General features: G+C 42.6%; 3 protein-coding genes across 5 annotated transcripts in view; 2 read left to right on the plus strand and 1 right to left on the minus strand.

Moving 5' to 3' along the window:
* rnf139 (ring finger protein 139) overlaps positions 1–22,439 on the plus strand; it is a 28,748-nt gene extending 6,309 nt beyond the window's left edge. Inside the window, exons 3-7 of one of the 2 annotated variants that reach the window (XR_006358617.1) lie at positions 248–395; positions 524–630; positions 812–1,063; positions 1,219–2,725; positions 22,418–22,439. Coding sequence is in view for 1 of the 2 variants with exons in the window: in XM_044016931.1 (XP_043872866.1) it covers positions 248–395; positions 524–630; positions 812–1,063; positions 1,219–1,983 (1,272 nt within the window). In the remaining variant the exon portion in view is untranslated. Of the gene's footprint in view, positions 1–247; positions 396–523; positions 631–811; positions 1,064–1,218; positions 2,896–22,417 lie in introns of those variants that run through there. The other variant, XM_044016931.1, reaches the window with a different exon arrangement.
* tmem65 (transmembrane protein 65) lies at positions 5,276–18,321 on the plus strand. 2 transcript variants are annotated; one of them, XM_044016934.1, is made up of 8 exons: positions 5,276–5,924; positions 12,739–12,783; positions 13,129–13,196; positions 13,290–13,344; positions 14,471–14,513; positions 14,880–14,985; positions 15,713–15,890; positions 15,994–18,321. In XM_044016934.1, exons 1-7 carry the CDS (start codon positions 5,630–5,632, stop codon positions 15,839–15,841), a joined length of 741 nt encoding a protein of 246 aa, XP_043872869.1. In that variant the 5' UTR covers positions 5,276–5,629; the 3' UTR covers positions 15,842–15,890; positions 15,994–18,321. The 2 variants fall into 2 exon arrangements, with proteins under 2 accessions (XP_043872869.1, XP_043872868.1); XM_044016933.1 differs by having other exon boundaries at positions 15,713–18,321.
* On the minus strand, positions 18,649–25,724 carry LOC122761695 (protein MTSS 1-like; the record flags this gene model as incomplete). The annotated part of the gene is made up of 5 exons (XM_044016935.1): positions 18,649–22,208; positions 22,442–22,598; positions 23,300–23,452; positions 24,374–24,592; positions 25,450–25,724. Coding segments are annotated over 5 exons (1,421 nt in total), but the record flags the coding sequence as incomplete, so codon positions are not given.
* Between the last annotated feature and the right edge of the window lie 713 nt (positions 25,725–26,437).

The raw sequence follows: 26,437 nt of genomic DNA on the forward strand, positions 1-26,437 counted from the left end.
AACAAACACTGCAGTTTCACTCAGCTGTGCAGTGATGACTCCGCCCATGTTAAGTAGGTACTTTTATGTAGTGGAGATGCGACCTAATCGTGCCGAGGCGCGGCGAGTAGAGCCGGTGGAAATGCGCCATTAGTACCCTGTGTGCGAAAGACATCATCGTCGCAAGTTCGACTCCACCCCTGTCTGATTGTACTATAATGTAATGCAATAAACGCTCCATGAATAACAGGAAGTCCTCTGTTGCCAGGGTTACCTGCTGAGCTGGGACGTTTTCTGGGATCTGACCAGTAACCTCGTCATCTCCGGCTGTGACTCCACCCTCACCGTGCTGGGAATGAGTGCGGTCATCTCCTCTGTCGCTCACTACCTCGGTCTCAGCATCCTGGCCTTCATAGGTGTGTGTGTGTGTGTGTGTGTGTGTGTGTGTGTGTGTGTGTGTGTGTGTGTGTGTGTGTGTGTGTGTGTGTGTGTGTGTGTGTAATCTGTCTCGTAGTGTCCTGATAATCTCGTTGTATCTCTTCAGGGTCGACGGAGGAGGAGGACAAGCGTTTAGGCTTTGTGGCCCCGGTTCTGTTCTTTATCCTGGCTCTGCAGACAGGCCTGAGCAGCCTGGACCCAGAGGAGCGTCTGGTACGTCACGCGGGGACATATTTGTTTTTGGGTTTTTTTTTAAGGCACCAAACGTAAACCCTCTTTTTCCAGTAAACACTGGTTGTAGTGCATATGACATGACTGTAAGTGGCGCTGTAATGCATCAGTAAACCGAAACCTGATGCATGATCAGGTGATCAAACGTTTGATTTTCCCACAGGTGCGACTGAGCCGCAACATGTGCCTCCTGCTGACGGCCATCCTCCACTTCATCCACGGCATGACCGACCCTGTGCTCATGTCCCTCAGCGCCTCCCAGGTCTCCTCCTTCCGCCGCCACTTCCCCGTCCTGCTGGTGTCGCTGGCGCTGTTCGTGCTGCCCGTGGTGCTCAGCTACACCCTCTGGCATCACTACGCCCTCAACACCTGGCTGTTTGCCGTCACCGCCTTCTGCGTGGAGCTGTGCCTCAAGGTGAGGGCGGAGCCTTTACTGTCATTCATAATGACACACTCACACACTGTGTGTGTCTGTGTGTGTGTGTGTGTGTGTGTGTTGACAGCCTTGTTCTCACTGAGCTTGCAGTTGCCTTATCAAAATTCTCTTCTTCTTCTCCCTCTCTCCACCAGGTGGCAGTGTCACTGACCGTCTACGGACTCTTCATGGCCGACAGTTTGTCCAGTGTGCTGTGGGAGAAGCTGGATGACTACGTCTACTACGTGCGCTCGACGGGCAACATCATCGAGTTCCTGTTCGGCGTCATCATGTTCGGGAACGGCGCCTACACCATGATGTTCGAGTCGGGCAGCAAGATCCGCGCCTGCATGATGTGCCTGCACGCCTACTTCAACATCTACCTGCAGGCCAAGAACGGCTGGAAGACCTTCATCAACCGCCGCACTGCCGTCAAGAAGATCAACTCCCTGCCGGAGATTCACGGCGACCAGCTGAGCGACATCCAGGACGTGTGCGCCATCTGCTACCAGGAGTTTGCAACGTCCGCCCGCCTCACGCCCTGCCACCACTACTTCCACGCGCTGTGTCTGAGGAAGTGGCTCTACATCCAGGACACGTGTCCCATGTGCCACCAGAGAGTTTATGTGGAGGACGAGAACCGCGACAGGGCCGCATTCTCCAACAACAACGGGGCGTACGCCGCACCGCAGGATGCCGACGCGGCCCCGCAGGCACCAGGCGAAAACCAGCCGGCACCCGAGCTGCCGGCAGAGGGAGGGGCAGCCGGCGGCGCACAGGCCACAGGGGGAGGAGAGGCGGAGCTGCTGGAGGACAACGACAGCATCGAGTACGACGAGGACGAGTGGGGGACACAAAATGGCAGCACGCCGATAGAAGAAGACTATATCAATGACGACACAGACTCCACCGAGGACTGACCACAGAAGATCTATAGAGAAAAAAAAGTCTTTATTATATTTAAGTTAAAAACAAACAAAAAACCTTCAGGGAAGTCACGCCTGTTTTCTCTTTTCTTTGTTAGTTTCTTCACATTTGATTTAGAGTTTCACTCTGCAACGACTCTGGAAGAGAAGCTGCTCTGTGTCTGTGTGTGTGTGTGTGTGTGTGTGTGTGTGGACAAGGGGCTATATGATACCTTTTCTTCAATGAATTGATCCCAGAGCGATCTGTGATCCTTGAACATCGATGCCTCAAAGTTAAGAACCTTCACACGTCGCGCTGAGAAATTAATTTGAGGCTAAAAAACAGTTTAAATGAATTCACTCTTCACATTTGGAGTGATTGATTAGAAATGGTCAAAAGAATTAGTTCCACAGGAAGTGGGGGCTGGGAGATTAGAGCCAAAGCCTTATCACAATAAAAGGTTCAAATCAGTTTGCTTTAGAAAGAAACCAGAAAATATTCACATGTAATTATTGAAAAAACACTCAAGCGATTAATCGATCACCAAAAGAGTTTGCGATTGATTGACGAGTTGTTGAATGATCTCCCAGCTCGAACATATGAAGAAAAACATTTAAAACCAAACCAAATAAATCGAGAGTAAAAGCTAAATCATCGTCTAAATCATCATCGTTAATCACTGTAAAACGCATTAAAAATATTAATTAATGCGTGAGAAATGCATCTGGTGTACGAAGGTGCTTACTGTGTGTGTGTGTGCGCCCGCGCGTGTGCGTAATGTCTTGAGGATGACGTTCACTTTGCTGAGTATGTCGGTTTATAACCACGTGATCGGAGGGGGAGGGAGTAAACAAAAAGAAGGTTTTTATTATCTCTGTTTATCCAACAGCTGCCACAGTGAAGAAGTAAAGAAAAACAAACTAACACTTCCTTCAGCTTTCACTTTAATTTCTCTTGAACCTTTTAATTGTTTCCCTGAACGACAGTGACTCTGTGCCACTGTCGCTAAAATACCTCTGTCAGTACTACTGGTCCCTTTGTGTGACCTCGCTTCCATTCGTGTACGTTATTGTACATGTAATATAACATTTCTTATTAGTTTGGTTCAAGGTCCAGTGTGTAAAATTTAGGTTCATTTATTGACTTTATTTATGTATTCACACGCACATGTATGTATGTATGTATGTATATATATGTATATATATATACGTATATATATATGTATATATACGTATATATATATATATATACGTATATATATATGTATGTGTGTATATATATATATATATATGTATGTGTATATATATATATATATATATATATATGTATATATATATATATATGTATATATGTATGTATGTATGTATGTATGTATATATATATATATATATATATATATATGTGTGTGTATGTATGTATGTATGTGTGTATGTCAGGAAGAGGGGTCAGCCCTACGGTGAGCGACCATTTTGTGCCACCATGTTTATACCCTATCATGACTGTCATGATATTGAGAATAACCGCCTGGATTCATGTAGATTTTATTGCTGTAGAATTGTCACAGAAAATGTTGAGTGAGCGAGTTCTTCTGACACTTTTTTCACAAGATAACTTTCATATCTGGCAGTTATTCAACATCACAAACGTGCAACGCGCCGGCGAGTCCTGTCGGTGAAGTCCCAAGGTTCTACCGTAATGACGAGTATATTAGTGCAACACTCTTATTTCTCTGCTTTCTGGTCTCCATCCATCTTGTACTGCTTTATCCTCCACATGAGGGTCACTCATGCCAATCTCAGCTAACACACCCTGGACAGATCGCCAGTCCATAGTATTTTTAATTTTCCAGATACTGCAAGCGCTCTGGGAGTGACGGTGAACATCGTGAATTCCAAGTTCCGACTTGAAACGGAACGCACCATAAACATGTGTTGATGCCAACTGTGATTGAGTAAGAATAAGAGTGAAGTGAGGGGATGTTTTCAGCTGTTAACGTCGTAGATTTTACACACTGTACTTTTTTATTTTTTTATTTTATTTCTTGCTTCAGAAGGTGATGTTGCTGTTGGTAGATGAAAGGACTGCTGGACGTGCTTCAATTCATCTGCAGTAAATGTAACTTTAAAAGTACGTAAATCTCCCTCGAGAGGAATCAAATAAATAATCGACACGTTTGTCTTCGTACGAGCCGTTTTCACTCAAGTGAACGCCCGACTCAGGCGACGCACCACGCCGCCGACGACTGCACCTTTATTTTTTTATTTTACTTCCTCAAAGGCTGGGAGTGTGTTCCTACTCTCAGGGCCGGATGTCGTCTGGAAATGCACTTTTCAACTCACTAAAAAACAGATTCCAGACTTTGAAAGATGTAAAAACCTTTGAGGGATCCTCTTTAACGTCACATGATGTCGTCGTCAGCTGCCGACGTTCAGTCAGTGTGACTTTGTGATGTTCTTTGTTTTTGTTTCTAAAAAAGAAGCACAACTGCTGAGTATTAACACTGTTTAGACTTTCACAGCCTGAACGTCTTTAGGGTTTGACCACAAACAAACTCGTTTACTCATTACTGTTGTAATTACCTAGTCTAAGCTGCGGGGGGCGAGTTCTGTTGGACGAGAACGAAAACAAGTGTTCAACGGCGGCGATGAACAGAAAGCTGTGCTTTAACTCATGAAGGATGATGATTATTATTATAATAATAATTATTATTGTTCACTTGATTTTTTCTGAAAAGCAAAAACGGTGAAAAAGCTGCTGATTTTGGCTTTTGTTCTAATAGAAAATGTGTGTAAATAAAATCATATTTGATATTGACTTTGGACTATTCTTAAATGCAGATGCAGTTACATTGCTGCACCAGGAGATGGCGCCATTTCTATATCATTTTCTTCTGTATTTCTCAGGTCCTGTTTGAGGCTTTACTGGTGGGAATGTCAAAATAAAACGTAAATAAGTTTTTGGATGGATTATAATAATCTTAAAGGTACACTCTCTTTCTGTGGTGTGAAATCCATGAGCGGTAGTAGTCTTTTGAAAAGATAACCTTTATCTATTGATGCAGGAAGCTTTATTTTGAAGAAGACACGTGAAAGAAGTCCTGAAAAATATTAAAAATGTATCTGTCTGTGCATGAAGCTTTATTTTTAAAAACCACGTTTGGCCGTTACAAGCCGTAATATGGGGGAGAATACGTTTTAACAATGAATCAATCTATCTAGGCCAGGCTAGGCAACTTGCTTTAATATGAAAGCTACGACCGGAAGCAGGAGCTTTTCTCTTGAAAAGCTTCACCGGAAGCTTCGTAGTTAAACTGTGGCTAGCTTGGTTTGGCTCGGTTGTTCAGTCTGAAGTTGACGAGTGTCACTGGAACGCGGTGTGTGGACATTGGAACATTGACGTCCCGGCGGTTTAAACACGGGAATATGCCAGCGTGTTAAAGTTCAAGTTAAAGTTAAAACCCGACTCTCGGCGGAGAGTTCGTCCGAAGTCGTCGCTTTTCCCCACCTCCTCCCGCTGAGCTGTTGAGACCGAGGGAGGCACAACTTGAGCCCGGGTAGCAGGCGCAGTCAGAGCGGGGAGACGGCGCTCACAGAGCCGGCCGAGGAAAAACAGGTTTAACGACGTCTCCGCGCCGGGACTGGTCGTGTTAACTGAAGCACCATGTTGAGGCTGTGTCTCCACAGAGTCCGCTCTCCCGCTCTGCTGCAGTTACCGTCGGGACTGAGGCGGACTCCGCCACCGGAGCTCCCGCTCCCTCTGCTACTGCTGCTGCCGCCGCCCGGGACAGCGCCTCACGTGCCCCGCCGTGGGATGGGCACACACGGGAGGAACGAGCCGAGGGAGCCGCTCAACTCCCCGAAGAGAGCCAAGGAGTTCATCTACCGGCTCCATTCCAACGAGAGGACGTGTCTGCTGAAGGAGCTGCAGAGCTTCGAGTCCATGGCCATCGCTCAAGGTACGAGGTCAGAGGTCACGTGTCACATGTACAGTCTTCCTGCCTACACACACCCAGACCGATACTGACTGACAAAAAGTATAGAGCTCGACCGATTCATGTTTTTTTTTGGCCGATAACCGATGCCATTTTGGTCCATATAATGAAATAAAATCGGCAGATACACAAGTTTGTGACATTGGTATCATGAGATACACAAGTTTGTGACATTGGTATCGTGAGATACACAAGTTTGTGACATTGGTATCGTGAGATACACAAGTTTGTGACATTGGTATCATGAGATACACAAGTTTGTGACATTGGTATCGTGAGATACACAAGTTTGTGACATTGGTATCATGAGATACACAAGTTTGTGACATTGGAGATACATTGCTCATAGTTTGTGACATTGGCACGTGAGATACACAAGTTTGTGACATTGGTATAAGTGAGATACACAGAGTTTGTGACATTGGTATGAAGTGAGATACACAAGTTTGTGACATTGGTATCATGAGATACACAAGTTTGTGACATTGGTATCATGAGGATGCAAGTTTTGGACATTGGTATCTTCGCCAGGATACAGGTTTGTGACATTGGTAATATGGGATGCGCAAGTTTGTGACATTGGTAATACTGGAGTCTGTGACACAAGTTTGTGACATTTGTTTCGGCAGATACTTGCGTCTGTGACATTGGTATCACGAATGCATTGATTGGTATACGACAGATACTGGAGTTTAATGATGCTCGGTATTGGCAGATGCGGTATCGTGCCGACAATGCTATTCCATTGACTCGGTATTAGCGAATGCTTGTGACATCGGTATTAGGCAGATACTGGATTGGCAGATACTGGGTTGTGACATCGGCATAGTACATTGGCAAGCATACTGGAGTTTAATGATATCGTATTGGCTTGAATGCTGTCTGTGACTGTCGGTATAAGGCAGATACTGGAGTTTGATCTCGGTGACATCGGTATTACTGGGTTGTGACAGATACTTGCGTTTGTGACATCAGGTATAGGCAGATACTGGAGTTTGTGACATCGGTATAGTTTTAATGACATCGATGGTAGATACTGGAGTTTGTGATTAGCGAATGCTGCGTTTGTGATCGGTATTGGCAGATACTGGAGTTTGTGACATTGGTATCAGCGAGATACTGCGTTTGTGACATTGGTATTGCGGCAGATACTGGAGTTTTGATATGTCGGTATTGGCAGATGCTGGGTTTGTGACATTGGTATCGGCAGATACTTGCGTTTGTGACATTGGTATAGGCAGATACTTTGGGTTTAATGACATTGGTATAGGCAGATACTGGAGTTTGTGACATCGGCGGATACTGGAGTTTGTGACATTGGTATCAGCAGATACTTGCGTTTGTGACATTGGTTTGTCGGCAGATACTGGAGTTTGTGATATCGGTATTGGCAGATACTGGAGTTTGTGACATTGGTATCAGCATACTTGGTTGTACATTGGTGTCGGCGGATTTGTGACATTGGTATGGGCAGATACTGGAGTTTGTGGGCATTGGTCATGGGCAGATACTGGGTTTGTGACATCAGATACTGCAGATACTGGGTTTGTGACATCGGTATAGGCAGATACTGGAGTTTGTGACATCGGTATTGGCAGATGCTGGGTTTGTGACATTGGTATCGTGAGATACTTGCATTAGTGACATTGGTATCGGCAGATACTGGAACAGATACTGGAGTCTGTGACATCGGTATAGGCAGATACTGGAGTTTGTGACATCGGTATTGGCAGATACTGGAGTTTGTGACATTGGTATCAGCAGATACTTGCATTAGTGACATTGGTATCGGCAGATACTGGAGTTTGTGATATCGGTATTGGCAGATACTGGAGTGTAGACATCGGTATAGGCAGATACTGCGTTAGTGACATTGTTATCGGCAGATACTGGGTTCGATATCGGTATTGAAGATGGGTTTGTGATATCGGTATAGGCAGATACTGGAGTTTGTGACATCGGTATTGGCAGATATGGGTTTGTGACATCGGTATTGGCAGATACTGGAGTCTGTGACATCCGGTATAGGCAGATACTTGCGTTTGTGACATTGGTATGTAGCAGATACTGGAGTTTGTGACATTGGTATAGTATATGCTGGAGTTTGTGACATCGGTATTGGCAGATACTGGGTTTGTGACATTGGTATCAGCAGATACTTTGCGTTTGTGACATTGGTATCGGCGGATACTGGAGTTTGTGATATATCGGTATTGGCAGATACTGGAGTTTGTGACATTGGTATCAGCAGATACTTGCGTTTGTGACATTGGTATCGGCAGATACTGGGTTGTGAGTTGGTATAGGCAGATGCTGGGTTTGTGACATTGGTATGAGCAGATACCGGGTTTGACATCGGTATAGGCAGATACTGGAGTTTGTGACATCGGTATAGGCAGATACTGGAGTTTGTGACATCGGTATTGGCAGATACTGGAGTTTGTGACATTGGTATCGGCAGATAGCGTGAAGTGACATTGGTATCGACGGCGGATACTGGGTTTCGTGATGCCGATTGGGTAGATACTGGAGTCTGTGACATCGGTATAGCAGATACTGGAGTTTGTGACATCGGTATTGGCAGATACTGGAGTTTGTGACATTGGTATCAGCAGATACTTGCATTAGTGACATTGGTATCGGCAGATACTGGGTTGTGATATCGGTATTGGCAGATACTGGAGTCTGAGCGGTATAGGCAGATACTTGCGTTAGTGACATTGGTATCGGCAGATACTTGATACTGGGTTGTGATGCTCGGTATTGGCAGATACTTGCGTTTGTGACATTGGTATCGGCAGATACTGGAGTTTGTGATATCGGTATTGGCAGATACTGGAGTCTGTGACATCGGTATAGGCAGATACTGGAGTCTGTGACATCGGTATAGGCAGGCAGATACTGGAGTCTGTGACATCGGTATAGGCAGATACTGGAGTCTGTGACATCGGTATAGGCAGATACTTGCGTTTGTGACATCGGTATAGGCAGATACTTGCGTTTGTGATATCGGTATCAGCATATACTTGCGACTACAACTCTTACAACTAATTTCTGAGTAAAGGAAATGCCTTGAGCGTCTCGTAAACTCCCCACTCTCCCACACAGACACACACACACACACACACTCACTCACTCACTCACTCTCCCACACCAAAGTCCATAGAGAAAATCAGTGATTTTAGGACGCGGGGACACAGGAGCTGCTGGTCTACTGCTGCCTCGTGTGGTCACCTTGTGTCACTGAGGCAGCAGTGGCTCCTCCCCCCGTGTGCTGTGACGGCTGAACATGGTGTTTTGCTCCGCGTGTCAGTGTTTCTCTGCAGCTCGGCTCATTAGCAGTGAAGTAACAGAGGGTGGAGGCGGTGCTGATAATCACACACTTGCTTAATAGTGAAGACTTTCTGAGGCAAACGTCATCGTTCGCGTCCTCTAATGAATGTACTGCAGGGAAAAGAAGACGAGATGTGACACTGATATTTTTATTTTATTCATTCATCCTCATGTTTACGTCTCAAATCAGTGTGGGCGTCATTTTCAATTCTTGAATGTAAGGCAGTAAATAAACATTACACTTCCCCTTCATTATTAACTGGTAAACACAAATAAACAGTAGTGGCATTTTTACAGGACCTGTAATGTTTTTTCAACATTACTAAGAAAATTAGTTTTCATTATTTTGACCATTTTCAAAGTTTTCAGAGCCAAAATGAACAGATTCTGGAGCCTAATATGAATAACATACTGTGTACAGAAAAAAATAAACATTTATTTTATTTTCATACATGAGATTAGTAATAAAACCAAGATGTTTGTAGCTCAACTCTCATCATTTACTGTTTATTTCCAGCTGTTTATTGAGATGCTCACGTAATCCACAATTTCCAACTTTATTCTTTACTCTGCTTTTCTGCCTTAAACTGAGTCAGGCTGACCCAGACTGAGAGTACACAGAAACACACACACGTGATGAAGGTTCTTGGCAGTGGGAAACTGCAGAGAACAGGAGGACAGTGAACGCACCATGAAACACAGAGCAGCTGAAGGCACCACCTTTATGTGATTAGGTCAGGGAAAACTCATATCTCGATATGTTTTGTTCGAATGGCGATATTATAACGATATTTTTAACAAAACAGGTACAGCACAAGTGTGTTCTTTTAACTAATCACCATCAACCATTCATTTAGCTTTAGTTTTCACTGATTTTCTCCATGGACAGAGTGAGTGGTTTATAAACTTCAGTTTCGTGTGGATAAGTGTGTCTCACAGTGAGATAAAGATGTGATCATGTGACGTGGATTTTATTCTGCTAGTCTTTTATTTTTTTTGTTTAATCGCTGTTTCTCAACACACCACACCCCACAGAGAAAATCAGTGATTTTAACATCACACGCACACACACACACACACACACACACTCACAAAATCAGTGTGGACACACACAGTTGTTTATTACTGCTCCTGCACTGAATCAGAATCAGAATCAGAAGAGCTTTATTGCCAAGTACGATTTGCACATACAAGGAATTTGTTCTGGTGTCATTGGCGCATAACAAGCATACAAAAGTTTCAAAAGTGAACAGTGAACGTATATATACACAGTATATAAATGTTTTTAAAGATGAAAAAGAGCACTACAGAAAGAGCAGTAAAGAGCAGTACGACTGGGCAGAAGTGAGTAACAGTGCAAGGTGCAAAGTTCACAGTAATGACGTTAATATAACGCATAAAAAGGATGTAATGATAATGTGACATGTAGAGGCAGAGGAGGAGTGTGAGGAGTCAGAGTGTCGGGGGGGGTCTCCGGGCCTTGTTGATAAGGCTAGTAGCAGACGGGAAAAAACTGTTCTTGTGGCGTGAGGTTCTGGTCCTGATGGACCGCAGCCTCCTGCCAGAGGGGAGTGACTCAAAGAGTTTCTGTCCGGGGTGGGAGGGATCAGCCATAATCTTTCCTGCACGCCTCAGAGTTCTGGAGGCGAACAGGTCCTGGAGAGATGGAAGATTCCAGCCGATCACCTTCTCTGCAGACCGAATGACACGCTGCAGTCTGCCCTTGTCCTTGGCCGTGGCAGCAGCGTACCAGATGGTGATGGAGGAGGTGAGGATGGACTCAATGATGGAGGAGTAGAAGTGCACCATCATTGTCTTTGGCAGGTTGAATTTCTTCAGCTGCCGCAGGAAGTACATCCTCTGCTGGGCTTTTTTGATGAGAGAGCTGATGTTCAGCTCCCACTTGAGGTCCTGGGTGATGATAGTTCCCAGGAAGCGAAAGGAATCCACAGTGTCAACTGTGGAGTCACAGAGGTTGATGGGTGCAGGTGAGGCTGAGTTCTTCCTGAAGTCCACGACCATCTCCACTGTCTTTAGAGCGTTGAGCTCTAGGTTGTTTCGGTTGCACCAAGTGACCAGCTGGTCAACCTCCCACCTGTAGGCGGACTCGTCACCATCAGAGATGAGTCCGATGAGGGTGGTGTCGTCCGCGAACTTCAGGAGCTTGACGGACTGGTGACTGGAGGTGCAGCTGTTTGTGTACAGGGAGAAGAGCAGAGGAGAAAGAACGCAGCCCTGGGGGGATCCGGTGCTGATGACCTGTGAGTCGGAGACATGTTTTCCCAGCTTCACATGCTGCTTCCTGTCAGACAGGAAGTCAGTGATCCACCTGCAGATGGAGTCAGGCACGCTCAGCTGGGAGAGCTTCTCCTGGAGCAGAGCCGGGATGATGGTGTTGAAGGCAGAGCTGAAATCCACAAACAGGATCCTGGCGTAGGTTCCTGCAGAGTCCAGGTGCTGGAGGATGTGGTGGAGGGCCAGATTAATTGCATCGTCTACAGACCTGTTGGCTCTGTAGGCAAACTGCAGTGGGTCCAGGAGGGGGTTGGTGATGGCTTTCAGGTGTGAAAGCACAAGACGCTCAAAGGACTTCATAACCACAGAGGTCAGGGCGACGGGTCTGTAGTCATTGAGTCCTGTGGTCCTTGGCTTTTTGGGAACAGGGATTATTGTCGAGGTCTTGAAGCAGGCTGGCACGTGACATGTCTCCAATGAGGTGTTGAAAATGAGATAAGACCTCTCATTTTGGATTTGAAAGCTCTCAAACTCAGTTTCTGTAACAGATTCCATGCAAAAGAAATAGAATTTGACTCAGTTCAGAACGAGCAAATAAACACACGATGACGTAAGAACACAACGCGCTGTGAAAGCTGATGATGGAGTGATGTTTTCCCTCGTTAGTTAAGGAGTTCCTGACGTTCTCTTTGTGGACTCGACTGTTGTCGCCTCTGGTCAGAGAATGTTTCTTCTTCTTCACAGTTGATGAGTCCATGTTTCGTCTTCTTCACAGTTGATGAGTCCATGTTTCTTCTTCTTCACAGTTGATGAGTCCATGTTTCTTCTTCTTCACAGTTGATGAGTCCATGTTTCTTCTTCTTCACAGTTGATGAGTCCATGTTTCTTCTTCTTCACAGTTGATGAGTCCATGTTTCTTCTTCACAGTTGATGAGTCCATGTTTTCTTCTTCACAGTTGATGAGTCCATGTTTCTTCTTCTTCACAGTTGATGAGTCCATGTTTTCTTCTTCACAGTTGATGAGTCCATGTTTCTTCTTCACAGTTGATGAGTCCATGTTTACAGCAGTTTTCTTCTTCACAGTTGATGAGTCCATGTTTCTTCTTCTTCACAGTTGATGAGTCCATGTTTCTTCTTCTTCACAGTTGATGAGTCCATGTTTCTTTTTCTTCACAGTTGATGAGTCCATGTTTCTTGTTCTTCTTCACAGAGACCCTGGAGCCCTCACCACCGACTGCAGGACAGATCAGATACGGTGAGAGGGTTTCTGACACGCACGCACACTCACGCACACACGCACACACACACACACACACGCACAAATGTACACACTCACTCCACGCGCACACACACACTCATGCACACATGTACACACTGCGCACACATGCACATACAAACACACACACTCACACGCACACACACATGCAGCACACATGCACATACACGCACACACGCGCACACACTCACGCACACTCACACACATACACACAAATGTACACACACTCTCACAAATGTGCACACACTCACACACACACTGATATTCTTGTGCCTCTCGTCTTTGTTTTGACTCTGAGAAACCTTTCCCGCTCTTTTTTTGCAGTTTTGTTTCACAACGCCCTCCCCTTTGTTGGATTCGGTTTCCTTGACAACGCCATCATGATCGCAGCAGTAAGTCTAGTATAACCCTACATGATAGTCACAGTGTAACCCGTGTCATGGTCAGATAATGTGGACTGTCCTCTGTCCTCTTCTGTTGTGCAGGGAACACAGATCGAGTTGTCTATCGGAGTCACTCTGGGAATCTCCACCATGGCCGGTAAGAATTCACCTGTTCATGTTTGTTTAGCACACGTTTACTCGTCACTTATGCTTCACTTGTTCAAGTTCGTGTTAAAAGCCACGAGGTTTCTCTCCGTGAAAATGACAACGTTGGTGGCTTTTGACTTCATTTACCCGGGAAAACCAGCAAGTGTCAGCTTTCAGCTTCTTAAATGTGAAGATTTTCTGTTTTCTTTGCTCCATAAAACAAAGAACTCATTCAAACTGAATCATTTTCAGACTTTGACAAACACTGATCCACATTTGTCAACATCTTCTGACACGACTCATTTATTATCTGTGTAACAAAACGATTGATTGATTATGAAAAGATTGATCGTTGCATCCTCTGAAACAACAACAACAACAACAATAATACACGACGCAACAAAACAAATTCAGTTTTTATGGTTATAGAGTTCATTTTTTGGACCAAACAACTCGATTAATGGAGAAAATAATGGACGGATGAAAAGTCTCTCTGAGATATTTACATGAAATTAAACAGATCTCAGTTCACTGCAGATCAATGGTGTTTTATTCCACCATGAGAAGCATGAAGGCAGTGGAGCGGCCGCTCTCCCATCACTTCTCTGCCAGAATATTCCGTTTCCATGGATACTTGGCTCCCGTTTTTCTTCTGCAAAGTGTGAGTTAGAGCTCGCGTCGGGCTCCAGATCAATAGCTCTGCTCTCGCTGCTTTCTTTTTGTTTAATCCTCATCCAGTCTGTGGAGACGTCCTCACCGAGGACACCGTTTGACGTCTCACTCTCACAGTAATCAGTGTCATCACAGTCCAAACGCACTGAGCGCCACCTGCTGCCAAGAACCTCCATAAGAACGGGCACTGGTTCAAGCTGCACCAGATCAGGTGTGCGATATCTTAAGACCGTTAGTAAACCAGTCACTCTCCCACACCAAAGCCCAGAGAGAAAATCAGTGATTTTAACATCTCTCCCACACACTCACACGCACACACACACACACACACACACTCTCGAGTTTGTTAAATCTCAGTTTTCTCTGAGGCTTGAACCAGAACCAGGTGTAATTATTTAAATGAGTAAGTTATTATAAAGCAGGTTCAATGATCTTCGTCAGTGTTTCCCTCTCTGTGTTTGCAGCTGCTGCTCTGGGGAACCTGGTGTCAGATTTGGCCGGTCTCGGGTAAGAAACGTGATGTTTTTTAAGCTGTAACAACAACATTCAAACATGGAAAAAGGCTCCAAACATAGTTATTATGTCGTGTGATGAACGATAAATACTGAAACTTTTTTTGTCTCGTTATTTCACCTCATTACATTGACTTATAATAACTACTATTTTTGCATAAATCAGTGTATTTATTGTTTTTACAGTGTTAATTGTTGATATCATGGTTGTTTCATCGCATGCACACTCTCACTGTCACATGTAAAAGAGATTTAAACCTCAACATTACCTCTGAGTACATTTAAAAATTAAATTAGATTTAAAAAACAGAATTTGTTCAGACATGTGAGCTGCTGTTGAGAGAGTTTGTGTGATGTTCAGTCTGGCAGGTTACGTCGAGGCTCTGGCGTCTAAACTGGGGATGCAGGGTCCAGATCTGACGCCCAAACAGGCCGACATGTGGCAGACCAGAGTCAGCTCTCACATGGTGAGACTTTATTTATAGACACGTACGTCAGTGTGTTACATACAAGTCTACGACATCTTAAGAACACGTTCACTTCGTCTTTATCTCACCGTGAGACTGACGCGCACACACACACACACACACACAGGAGCTGCTGGTCCTCTGCTGCCTCATGTGGTCATTTTGTGTCACTGAGGTCAATTTGAACAAAGGATTTTAAAAGCCAAATTCACTAAAATAAGACATTTGAACTTATCGATGGAGGCAGCCGTGTGTGTGTGTGTGTGTGTGTGTGTGTGTGTGTGTGTGTGTGTGTGTGTGTGTGTGTGTGTGGGTGTGGGAGAGTGAGTGTGAGTGTGTGTGTGTGTGTGGAGAGAGTGAGAGTGTGTGTGTGTGTGTGTGTGAGTGAGTGTGTGTGTGTGTGTGTGTGTGAGTGTGTGAGTGTGTGTGTGTGTGTGTGTGTGTGTGTGTGTGTGTGTGTGTGTGTGTGTGTGTAGGAGAGAGTGTGTGTGTGTGTGTGTGTGTGTGTGTGTGTGTGAGAGTGAGAATGTGTGTGTGTGTGGGAGAGAGTGAGTGTGTGTGTGTGTGAGAGTGACTGTGTGTGTGTGGGAGAGAGTGAGAATGTGTGTGTGTGTGGGAGAGAGTGAGTGCTTTACAAACGTCACTGTGAGATAAAGCATATAAAGTAGATTCTTTGAATAATAACAGTGTCAAACACGTGGAGTTTCGTCTCTTCCCGCCGCTGCAGGGCAAAGCCATCGGCGTGTCCATCGGATGCATTCTGGGAATGTTCCCGCTGTTTTTTCTGGACGACGACAAGGACGGCGACAAAGAAGCACAAGCCTGCGCCGACGCAGAGTCGCCAAACTCCTCCTGACGTCGTGGTCTGTGGTCCACACTGATACAGCCGACCTCTTTATGATCAAGTATTCATGCTCTGACAAATCTGATGACCACGTTCAGTGTGTGAGAGAGAGAGAGAGGTCTCACTCTGATTCAAATCCATTTCTCCGCTCTCTTTCCTCTCAGATTCCTCACGTCAGCAGCACTCGGTATCGATCCGCTCGCTTCTCGTAGCAATAAAGTTTACCATCAGCGCCACGGTGAGTGCTTTGAAGAGACGTCGTCTCTGCTGCAGGTAAATTCAGCAGCGCTTGTGTTTCTACGGTGGCATGCTGCACATGGATGTAGCTCGTTAGCATGAGCTGCTAAATCAGAACTGGGTCACAGCTGGACACAGGTGCTTATTTATTTCCCATCATGCCGCAGGAGACGCAGACACCGTTAGAAACAAACTATTTTAGGTTTTTATGTTTATTTACGTCTCAATGACCAGATCGTGAGTGAAAAGTGGGCGTGGTCTTCTTCCATTTTCAGGACGAAGCTAACCAGAAAGTGCGAACATGTAGTTAGCCACCAGGGGGCGACTCTATATGTGTGTGTTACCTACCGTTTATATGTGTGTGTATATAAAAAAAATCAGTATTGGCCCAAGCATTCAGAAAACAGAATATTTATGTTTAAGAAGCTAAAAAATCTGAAAAACAAAGTAAGAGTCCGTTTACCGGTAACTTCAGAAACTTTTTTTCAAAAAGTGACGCAGCGGCGGCAAAAATTTAGCTAATTTCTGCTTGTGTGTTTTCTGTGAACGGAAGACGACATCCATTTTTCATCACGGTCCACAAACACTAACAAGTCCATTTGTGATGTAAATAAAGTCAATTATTATATTTAACATATTATATATCAGATATCGGCAAAGCGTCCTATATTATGCATCCGTACTTTGTCATACGTTGCAAAGATAACCCGAAATATTCACATTTAAGAAGCTGAAAGAAACAAAAAACACTTCCATCTGATTCATTAATAATGGATGAATCGTTGTAGTGATTCATGTTCAAAAGACGATAGCGTTCTTTCTCTTTTTCCAGAAACTCTTTGTGTCTGAAACTTTAAACAAACAATTTAAATGAAAATAATAAAAAAAATAAAACATTTTAGAACCGGGAGAGAACTGAACAATCTCGTTATTTCTGCACCAACAAATATTAATTATGTTCTGTATGTGTTGAAGTTAAGTTTTTACACTAATGTTTTTGATTTTATTGTTTGGATAATTCATTAATGAATTAAGATTCTGTTTTTTTTTCTCAATCATCTCGTGTTTAAATTATGTTTTTGCGTCGTTTTCATTGTCGGAGCGAAAGTTTTTTCAAAGCATGCGATCAAAGTGTTTGATGCTGTTGTGCTGCCACCTTGTGGTCAGTGTGAGCACCAGCAGCTAAGAGTGTGTGTGTGTGTGTGTAACACAAAGATTCGTGTTTGTATTTTTGCGACATTAAATGTGATTCAAACTACAATTATAATTAAAATGTGGGCGTGTCACAATGATATGGTTATTTGTATATGCAAATGAGTCTGTGTGATTCCCGCCAGTCATTGGACCGGACATGTAGGGGGGGCGGAGTTTGCGCATCCCAGAGCCTCCATTCATTCCACTCCCAAACAAAGTCACAGCGCCCACTATGTGATGGTGAGTGGCATTTAATTTGTTATTTTATTAAAAGTTATTTTTCAAACGGGTTCACAGTTTAGATCATTTTCTTTGGTTTTGTTTCCCTCCAAATATCGGATATCGGCGTAATTGTGTTTTTGACAAATTATTATCCAACATTGTATGGCCATAAAATATTCACGTTAAAAAAGAAGAATCTGAAAAAAACACTGTTAATCGATAAATTGCTGTGGCACTAATAAATAAATAAAAGACAAACTAAACCTACTGTGTCTGATAGTTTGTCGGAGAAGTTTTTCAAAACGCCAAAATCGCAGGTTTCGAGGTTTCGAAGTCTTCACTTTGAAACCCCACAATTGGTTAATTTTGGAAACTAAAACTTAAACGAACGATGATTATTAAATTATTTAAAATGATCAAAATCATCTCCGACACATTTCTTTTTTTTTTATGGAACATATTTGAAATGTTAGCAAAAATGCCAGTATTTTTGCTAACTGCAGTTTTTGTAAAACGTGTTTATATCTGTTGCCCATGTTTGACCCTGACGGGATTTGAACACACATCCTTCACATATAGGCCAACAGAGGTTTGTTGCGTGAATGGGGTGAAGTCTGCCATCTCTGATTGCCTCGTTTCTGATGTTTTTGTAATGTTAAATTTTGTTAAATTTGTACATTTTTTGTAGCGTTAGTAACACGTTTTGTTACATTCTAATGTGACGTTTTTGTCTAATATTTAGTTGTTGTAATGTTACAGTTTTAACATTTTTGTGAGTCATTTTTTATAACATCAAGTTTTAAACCAAAACATTTTAAAGATTTTTTTTTAAATCCTCACTTTTTGTAACTGCAGTTTTTGTTGCATACAATTTTCTAAATTTGTTTTGATGTTTAAAATTTGTAACATTTGTTGCAATGTTTTGTTGTGTAATTTTAGCAGCATGTTATTTTCTGTTAAATTTTATAAAATTGTAACAAAGTCAATTATTTTTAGATATTTACATTTTGTGCCAAAAAATTAGTTGAAAAAACATATATATATATATATATATGAAATATTGGCAAAGTTTAAAAAATAAATAAATCTGCAACTTAACCTAATTTATTTGTTACGTTAAATTTTAAATTTATAAAAATTAAAAAAACAAAAAAACAGTCGTGATACACTTTGTCTGCTACGAATTTTATTATTGAACCAAAAACTATTTATTTACATAGGAAATAAGAGACAGTTGAAATGAAACATGAATAAACATGAACAACAGTTCAACAGAAATGTGACATCGTGTGACGATAGTTTTTAAATTCTTTGGATTCAATTTTGTGTTTGTTTTTTTCTCATTGGTCAAACGTTTTATGAACAAAATCTGACAGATTTCATCAAAACCACTTGACATTCATGTGCTGATGTAAACAAAGTCAATGATTAAATTCAATATTTTATAATTCTCTCACTTTTCGGTTGTAAAGTGTCTTTAAAAAAATCTAAAACATTGACAACAAAAAATAAGTTGATTTCAGAAGCTTTGAACTGTTTTTCATCAGTGATTATAATAATTTAACAAAAGGAAAACAACAGCTCAAATTTTATTGACGTTATCAATTTGAGGTAAAAATAAAAAATTTGGCACAAAGTTAATCAGTGAAAGGAAACCAGGAAAAACCACAACTGAATAAGAACGTCCAATATAACAATAATAACAATAATAATAATAATGATAATTGTACAACAAAGCGTTGTTTTGCATTTACACTATAAAAAAAATTGGCAACTTGTCTCAACATTGACGAAGGGAAAAATCGGTAAAATAATTTGAGTGAATTATTTCTAGTGATTCTCAGCGAGCATGATTAAAAACGCAAGTTACAGATTTGTCGCAGACTCGAACGTTCAGCTTCACACACGTCGTTAAAAACGCATCGGCGTCACAACACAGTCGAGAAGTTCCAACATGTGAAACGCGTATAGATTAAGAAAAATCGTTAACGATAACGGACGATCTTTGTTTTGACGCAGACAAAAAAAATTGCTGCTATTACTAAAAAATCATAATAACATTGTATTATATATTATAGCTTTAACATAACATTATAGATATAACGCAATCAATACAGTTTAGAAACGTGGTTTACGACAGAAAAATAAAAATTAAAAACATTAATTTGAATAAATATAGTAATAAAAAAATGAGAGCAGACATTTTGTATGTCACTTTTTTTTTGCCTGAAAGACCACACCCCCTTCTGGGTGAAAACCCAAAAGGTCGCTACGATGAAAAGATGCTGTGTCTCTTTGTTTATCCAAAAAAAATAGGTACGCTCCTCTGAAGAACTGCAAAAAAATCTGAGATTTGTGGCGCGATAAACTGTGGGCAACGCCACCTCCAGCCACTGGGCGGTGCTGTTCTTCCATGTTATTATTAGTAATAATAATAATTTATAATATTTTAGATTGCTATCTGTATGACTCATCATACTTCAACCGCCAAGTCAGACGTTATCACACAAAAAAGGGGTGGGGACATGATACATCTATATTCTGCGCGTGTCTAAGTAGCAACAGGGGTGGATTTATTTGTGTATTATAGCTCGCTATGCTAATCCCCCCCACGCCACTAATACGTTAACACGGGCTACTTGACAGTTAGCATGAACAAGCTTGCTGGGTTGCGTTTATTACATGAGTAGTTCGTACACAGTTGTCACAGTCACTTTAGCCACAGCTAGCATCTCACAGGGTGCGGTTTATGGAGACCTAGCTTAGAATTGTGTTTAGCAAACAGATATGATTCCTCGCTCATCTTGTGCTACGTTGCTAGCATCCACAAACTGCCTTAAATACATTGACTTGAATATAAATGTTAAGCTAATGATATATAATATACGTAACAGTTTTTTTTTAGAACCCAGTCAAAATAACGTTTTTCATTGTAGTAGCAAGAAATTGCGGCTCTTTTTACCGTTTTCTACCTTGATTTCTTGCGCAAATTTCGAGGCACTACAGGACGCTATGTCGCAATATATCGCAATTGTAGCACGTTTTCCTGATACTGCCGCTTTAACTTTAACACACTTTACTCACATTCACAACATCCTAAGTCGCAACGGTTTTCTATCATGACCACGTATGCTAACACGCTCTGTACAGTTGCTACATTTGGTGGAAAGTTCACGACGTGTTGAAAGAAGAACGACTCACAGAATCTATAACGGGAGCTAACGTTGGTCAAGTTTTATTTTGTTTAAATTTGTAGTGAAAAAATACTGATCCACGATTTTTAACAGATGCTAAAATATTTTTGATTCTTGTTTTACAAAAGAAAGTTGTAATGCGTCGAAAGTTTGGAGTTTTGGATACTGGGATGAACTGCAATAAACTGCGGAACAACACGCATGTAAAAATACTTGTACGTGTGATGTTAACGACTGCAACTTGACCTGTAACCTGTGCAGTAAGATCACGTTTTTTTTGTTTTTTTCTTCAACAGAAAATCCAATTAAATAAAAACTGTGGCACATGAGCGTTTGGCACCTTCAGAGGAAAACTGGAGAACAATGGGGCATAAAATATGACACCCCGAATAAAACATCGTACAAACACGTCAAATTATAAATGTGTATTTACAATTAATGTTTTTCACGTTTTTATTCATCACTTCCATTTTTCAGTCAGTTTGCGACGAAAAGTTCTCGTACGTGTCTTTCGATCATTTCTCGTCAGTTCCGACGTTTCCGTGAGAGAATTATCTCAGGTCTTACATCGGATTTTTCAAGTTTGACAAATGAGTTTCTCTCAAAAGAAGGAACGCTCTTCGCTTTTCTGACCAACAGCTTTGACAAATCCTTGACCATGTACGAGTCCACGTCCTCATCCAATATTTGTTTTGGTTTTGGTTCTGATCCGTAACAATAGAACATTCTGGCTAGTTTGAGTCCTGCGGCGGATTTGCGTTGTCCCGGCACAATCTTTCCAGAATGTCCAACCTGATTGCGATAGTGTCACAGTTCCCATTAACATTCACTCAGCGGTGGCCATTTTGTGTCCCTTCAAGAGTCGACATCCTGAAATTGACCCAGGGACACAAAATGTCCACGTCCACGTGTCTCTCAGTGAACCCTTGGCGCTGATCGGTCATTGGTCGTCGTCCTCTTGAGTTTCACTCCTCGTCGGATGGCCACCAGATAATCCTCCACCTCGCCGTACTCTGTCTCCTCCAGGAGTTCTGGCAGAGGCTGGCGGTCCCGCTCGGGCACCCGCCCGCCGGGCTGTGGTGGTGGTGGTGTCGGAGGATCCGTCCCCTTGTCGGAGGGACTGGTCTTTGGTGATAGCAGTCCGGGCGTCAGAGGACTGAGCTGAGTCCGTAGTGAGCTGCCATCCTCCGACACGGACCTGCCAGGGAACCCGGGGTGTTCGGGCACAGTCGGGGTCTTCACAGGGATCATGGGAGGTTTGATGGGGATGGGGCCCAGGCTGAGGCCTCCGGACGGTCGCCGCAGGTTGGGTTTGGAGGACGGCGTCCGTCGTATGGTGGCGACTCCGGGTGTGACGACAGTGGACGGGTTGGAGGGCAGACCGGCCGTGGACACGGGACGCTTGGACTGAAACATGCGACGGTACGACTGGCTGACATCGCTGTTTCTTGGGATGGTGCAGGATTTATCGTAGTCTGACGATGACTGCTGCTCCTGATCCATGCCCACGGTGTAGTAGTCGCAGTCTGACACTGGAGGAAACAAGAAAACTGATTTTTTACTCTCCAAAAAGACAAAATCTGGAGCTAAACATCGGGAAATCATACGTTACGTGACAACGTCAATAATAACATGTCCTTCAAAGGTGACTGTGGAGACACCCACAGAACTTGTGTTATTGGACCAGAGACGAGACCCAGTAAGTATGAGGCAGAACCTGATTTCTGAGGAACTGGTTAAGGTGTGTGTGTGTGTGTGTGTGTACCTTGTGCTGGGATGGCGTCCTCTGAACAGCAGGGGGTGTTCGTCTGGCTGCTGTAGCCGCTCGAGCTCTGCAGTGAGTCTCTGCAGGAGCCGTGTATGTCCAGATGAAGACCTCGGGCCAGAACTCTGGCCAACTCCTCATGGGCTTCTCTGTCCTCCTGCCAACACACACACACACACACACACACACAGGGACAGAGGACACACACAGACGGACATAAATAATCAGTCTTTTGTTGAACGTCCACGAGAAAAACTAAATATCATCAGCAAAGAAAAACATTGTTGCACTTTTAAACATTGTTAGCTCTTTAGCCGCGTTTCAATGCTTTGTTGGTGGGCGGAGCTTCCTCATGGAGATTTCGTCGTTTCTCGACTTCACACATCGCGATCAAACAAAAGCAAATGATCCACAATGAAGTTTGTCAGCAGCAACAATAATTAATCTAAATTAATTGTCAACTAGTTTGACAATGTATTGATTTAATTCACGATACATTATTAAAATTACAATAATATCACGATATGTAAGTCACACTAAATAAATAGGGAGGACTTGTGAAATGTGATATACTCACACAACAGCTCTCGCTAATCGATAAAAAGTTTACAATACATGTCATTTAGCAGACATACTTACAATAATTTATTACAAACAAGAGCTAGAAGTAAGTGCTTCAAGTAAGTCAAACAAAGTTTAATGTTGCGATGGACTAGCGAACTGTCCAGGGTGTGACCCCGCCTATCGCCCGATGTAGCTGAGATTGGCACAGCACCCCCCGCGACCCTCTGGTGGAGGATAAAGCGGTTAGATGATGACTGACTGACTGACTGACATCAAGAAAAGAAAACATCTGACCTTTGGTGATGTCAGAACATGACCTCCTTTCACCCCTTGTGGCTCCTCCCCTGGAGCAGTGACATCAGCGCCCTCTGTTGTCTCTCTCCTGTCTCTGCTCCTCCTCAGAGTGTTGACCATGGGCTGATCGTATGGACCTGGTTTGGTCCAGTCCTTCACAGAAACACATCAGTCCACTTCAGTCATCCTTAACCATCAATAATCAATGTCTTTATTTAGAGTTGATGGAAATTTGGTTAAAAGTTTTTTAATAACAAATATTTCCAACAGGAAACTGAAGTTTGTAAAGCACTCACTCTCCCACACACACACACACTCACTCTCCCACACACACTCTCCCACACACACACACACACTCACTCTCCCATAGAGAAAATCAGTGATTTTAACATCACACACACACAGTTGTTGATCCACTGCTGCCTCCATCACTAAGTTCAAATGTCTTATTTTCTCAGTTGGCCTTTTAAAATCCTTTACTCAGATTGACCTCAGTGACACAAAGTGACCACACGAGGCAGCAGTGAGCCAGCAGCTCCGGTGTCCCTGCAGCTAATATCACTGATTTTCTCTATGGGGTTTGGTGTGGGAGAGTGAGTGCTTTTACTAACTTCAGTGTGTCTCACAGTGAGATAAAGCCGTGAACGTGTTCTTAAGACTTAAACTGTCGTAGATTTTATCAGGTGACTCTTTAGTACAAACCACAAAATCACACCAAAGTCCATAGAGAAAGTCAGTGATTTTAGCTGCGGGCACACAGGAGCTGCTGCTCCTCTGCTGCCTCGTGTGGTCACTTTGTGTCACTGAAGTCAATCTGAACAATTGAGAAAATAAGACATTTGAACTTAGTGATGGAGGCAGCAGTGGATCGACAAGTGTGTGATGTTAAAATCAGTGATTTTCTCTATGGGGTTTGGTGTGGGAGAGTGACTTCAGTTTCCTGTTGGTAAAGTGTGTCTAACAGTTGTATGAAGCTGAAAGACTGATGTGGAAATGAGATGAAAAACAGACACTAACAGTAAAAGAAAGAAGGACAAACGAGGAGTAAAACATGAGGGAAACCGAGGATCAGACCTTCCAGGTCAGGATTCTGCAGGTCGGGTTTGTTCCCTGGGAGAATTCTCCCGAGTCTCCCGAACGCGACCACGGCCATGTGGGAGAAACGGGCGAACAGGAGGGCGAGGAGATGGGAGAGGTGGAGGTGAAGTATGGAGGGTGGAGGGGAGTATTCTGAGCCTGCAGTACTGCGCCGTGCAGGCAGAGGGCAGCGTGATGGTCGAAACCATTGTGTAACTGAAGGTGAGCGGAGGAAAAACGACCAAAGATGTGACGTGAAAACCTGAAAACATGACGTTTAAAAACACTCTGCAACATTTCTGATGAATATTTAATCATGAACTTTCGTAAAATGTAATCAATACGGACAATAATCTGTGTATTTTCTGTTGTAAACTCAATGCAAAGTTACATTTATACCAAAATATTTTCACAGATTTATCGACCGTTGATCACAGATTATGAGCTGCACTGGCTCCCTCTTGTGGCCTGGATCTATTTAACACTTTACAATAATTGTTTTCATTTTAAAATGTCCCCTACAAAAAGATTTCTGTAAATAACCTTCACATAAAACGCATGAAATAAAGTTTTTATTAATTTACGATAAATCTTAGAACTTCTTCAATTTTTGGGGAACATTGAGGAAAAAAAATTAACAGACTAAGAGATTAAAGCCGTAAATTTACGAGAATAAAGTCTCCAAGTCTGCGTGTTTTTTCTGCGGAAAAGAGGCATTTTCTTGCTCTCGTGAAACGACAAGTCAGAATGTTACGACTTCGTTCTCGTAAATTAAGACTTTATTCTCAAAGTCTGTGAATTATTTTTTTCTCAATGTGGCCTTAATACTTGTAAAAATGAAATCTATTTTATATCAAAAAATAAAATTAAAAGTATCTGTCCTAAACTAACATATATACATTTATAACTCATACTAGAATAAAATGTTGCTTTTGTCAATTGAGAACAATCAAAACATTTTTTTTGTCATTTTCGCTTCAAGAAAAATCAGAGTTTCAGTCTTTTTCCTGAACATGGAAATAGGAAGTGTGTTTGGGTCAGAGCGCCCTCCTGTGGTCGTGGTCACACCTCACCTGTGCTGGCTCTGGAGGCATGGGGGAAGGGGACTTGGACTGGAAGGCGTCCTGCGACACAAAGCCGGAGTCGTGAGACGAGACGGAGGACAGTCGAGCAGGAGTTTGCTGAAGGAGAAGAGACGAAGACGAGGACGAAGACGCTCGGAAACGGAAATTAGACGTGGGCGAATGAGAGTGAGAGCCACTGGAGCGAGAGTCGCTGCTGTTCACACTGTTCAGACTGCTGCAACAAACAGACAGAATGGGGGCGCTATTACTGTGGATACAGCACACTGTTCAGAAAATGACAGCATACTAAACTAAGCTGTGACATTAAGGTATGTTGTCCAAAAACATTCAAAAAAGTCATACTTTAGTATGTCGTCAAAATTGAGAAAAAAAAGTAATAGTATAATATAAATGAGACAAAAAGTCATAGTAGAGTATGTTGTCCAAAAACAGTCAAAAAAGTCATACCTAAGTAAGTCGTCGTGAATGAGACAAAAAAGTCATACTTTAGTATGTCGTCCAAAATGAGACACAAAGTCATAGTATAGTATGTTGTCCAAAATCAGTCAAAAAAGTCATACTTTAGTATGTCGTCCAAAATGTGACACAAAGTCATAGTATAGTATGTTGTCAAAAATCAGTCAAAAAAGTCATACTTTAGTATGTCATCGAAAATGAGACAAAAAATTCATAGTGTAGTATGCCGTCCAAAATGTGACAAAAAAGTCATAGTATAGTACGTCGTCCAAAATCAGTCAAAAAAGTCATACTTTAATATGTCGTCCAAAATGAGACAAAAAAGTCATAGTATAGTATGTTGTCCAAAATGAGACAAAAAAGTCATACTTTAGTATGTCGTCCAAAATGTGACAAAAAAGTCATACTATAGTACGTCGTCCAAAATCAGTCAAAAAAGTCATCCTTTAATATGTCGTCCAAAATGAGACAAAAAAGTCATAGTATAGTATGTCGTCCAAAATGAGACAAAAAAGTCATA

Source organism: Solea senegalensis, unplaced genomic scaffold (genome assembly GCF_019176455.1).
Source record: "Solea senegalensis isolate Sse05_10M unplaced genomic scaffold, IFAPA_SoseM_1 scf7180000014891, whole genome shotgun sequence".
Classification (NCBI taxonomy): domain Eukaryota; kingdom Metazoa; phylum Chordata; class Actinopteri; order Pleuronectiformes; family Soleidae; genus Solea; species Solea senegalensis.

What these genes read in the sequence shown, in the direction of transcription:
- tmem65 (XM_044016933.1), top strand. Translation starts at nt 5,630, where the DNA reads ATGTTGAGGCTGTGTCTCCACAGAGTCCGCTCTCCCGCTCTGCTGCAG. An exon ending in TGCAGGACAGATCAGATACG is followed by an intron (nt 12,784 to 13,128) that starts GTGAGAGGGTTT and finishes CTTTTTTTGCAG; the next exon opens with TTTTGTTTCACAACGCCCTC. An exon ending in GGGAATCTCCACCATGGCCG is followed by an intron (nt 13,345 to 14,470) that starts GTAAGAATTCAC and finishes CTGTGTTTGCAG; the next exon opens with CTGCTGCTCTGGGGAACCTG.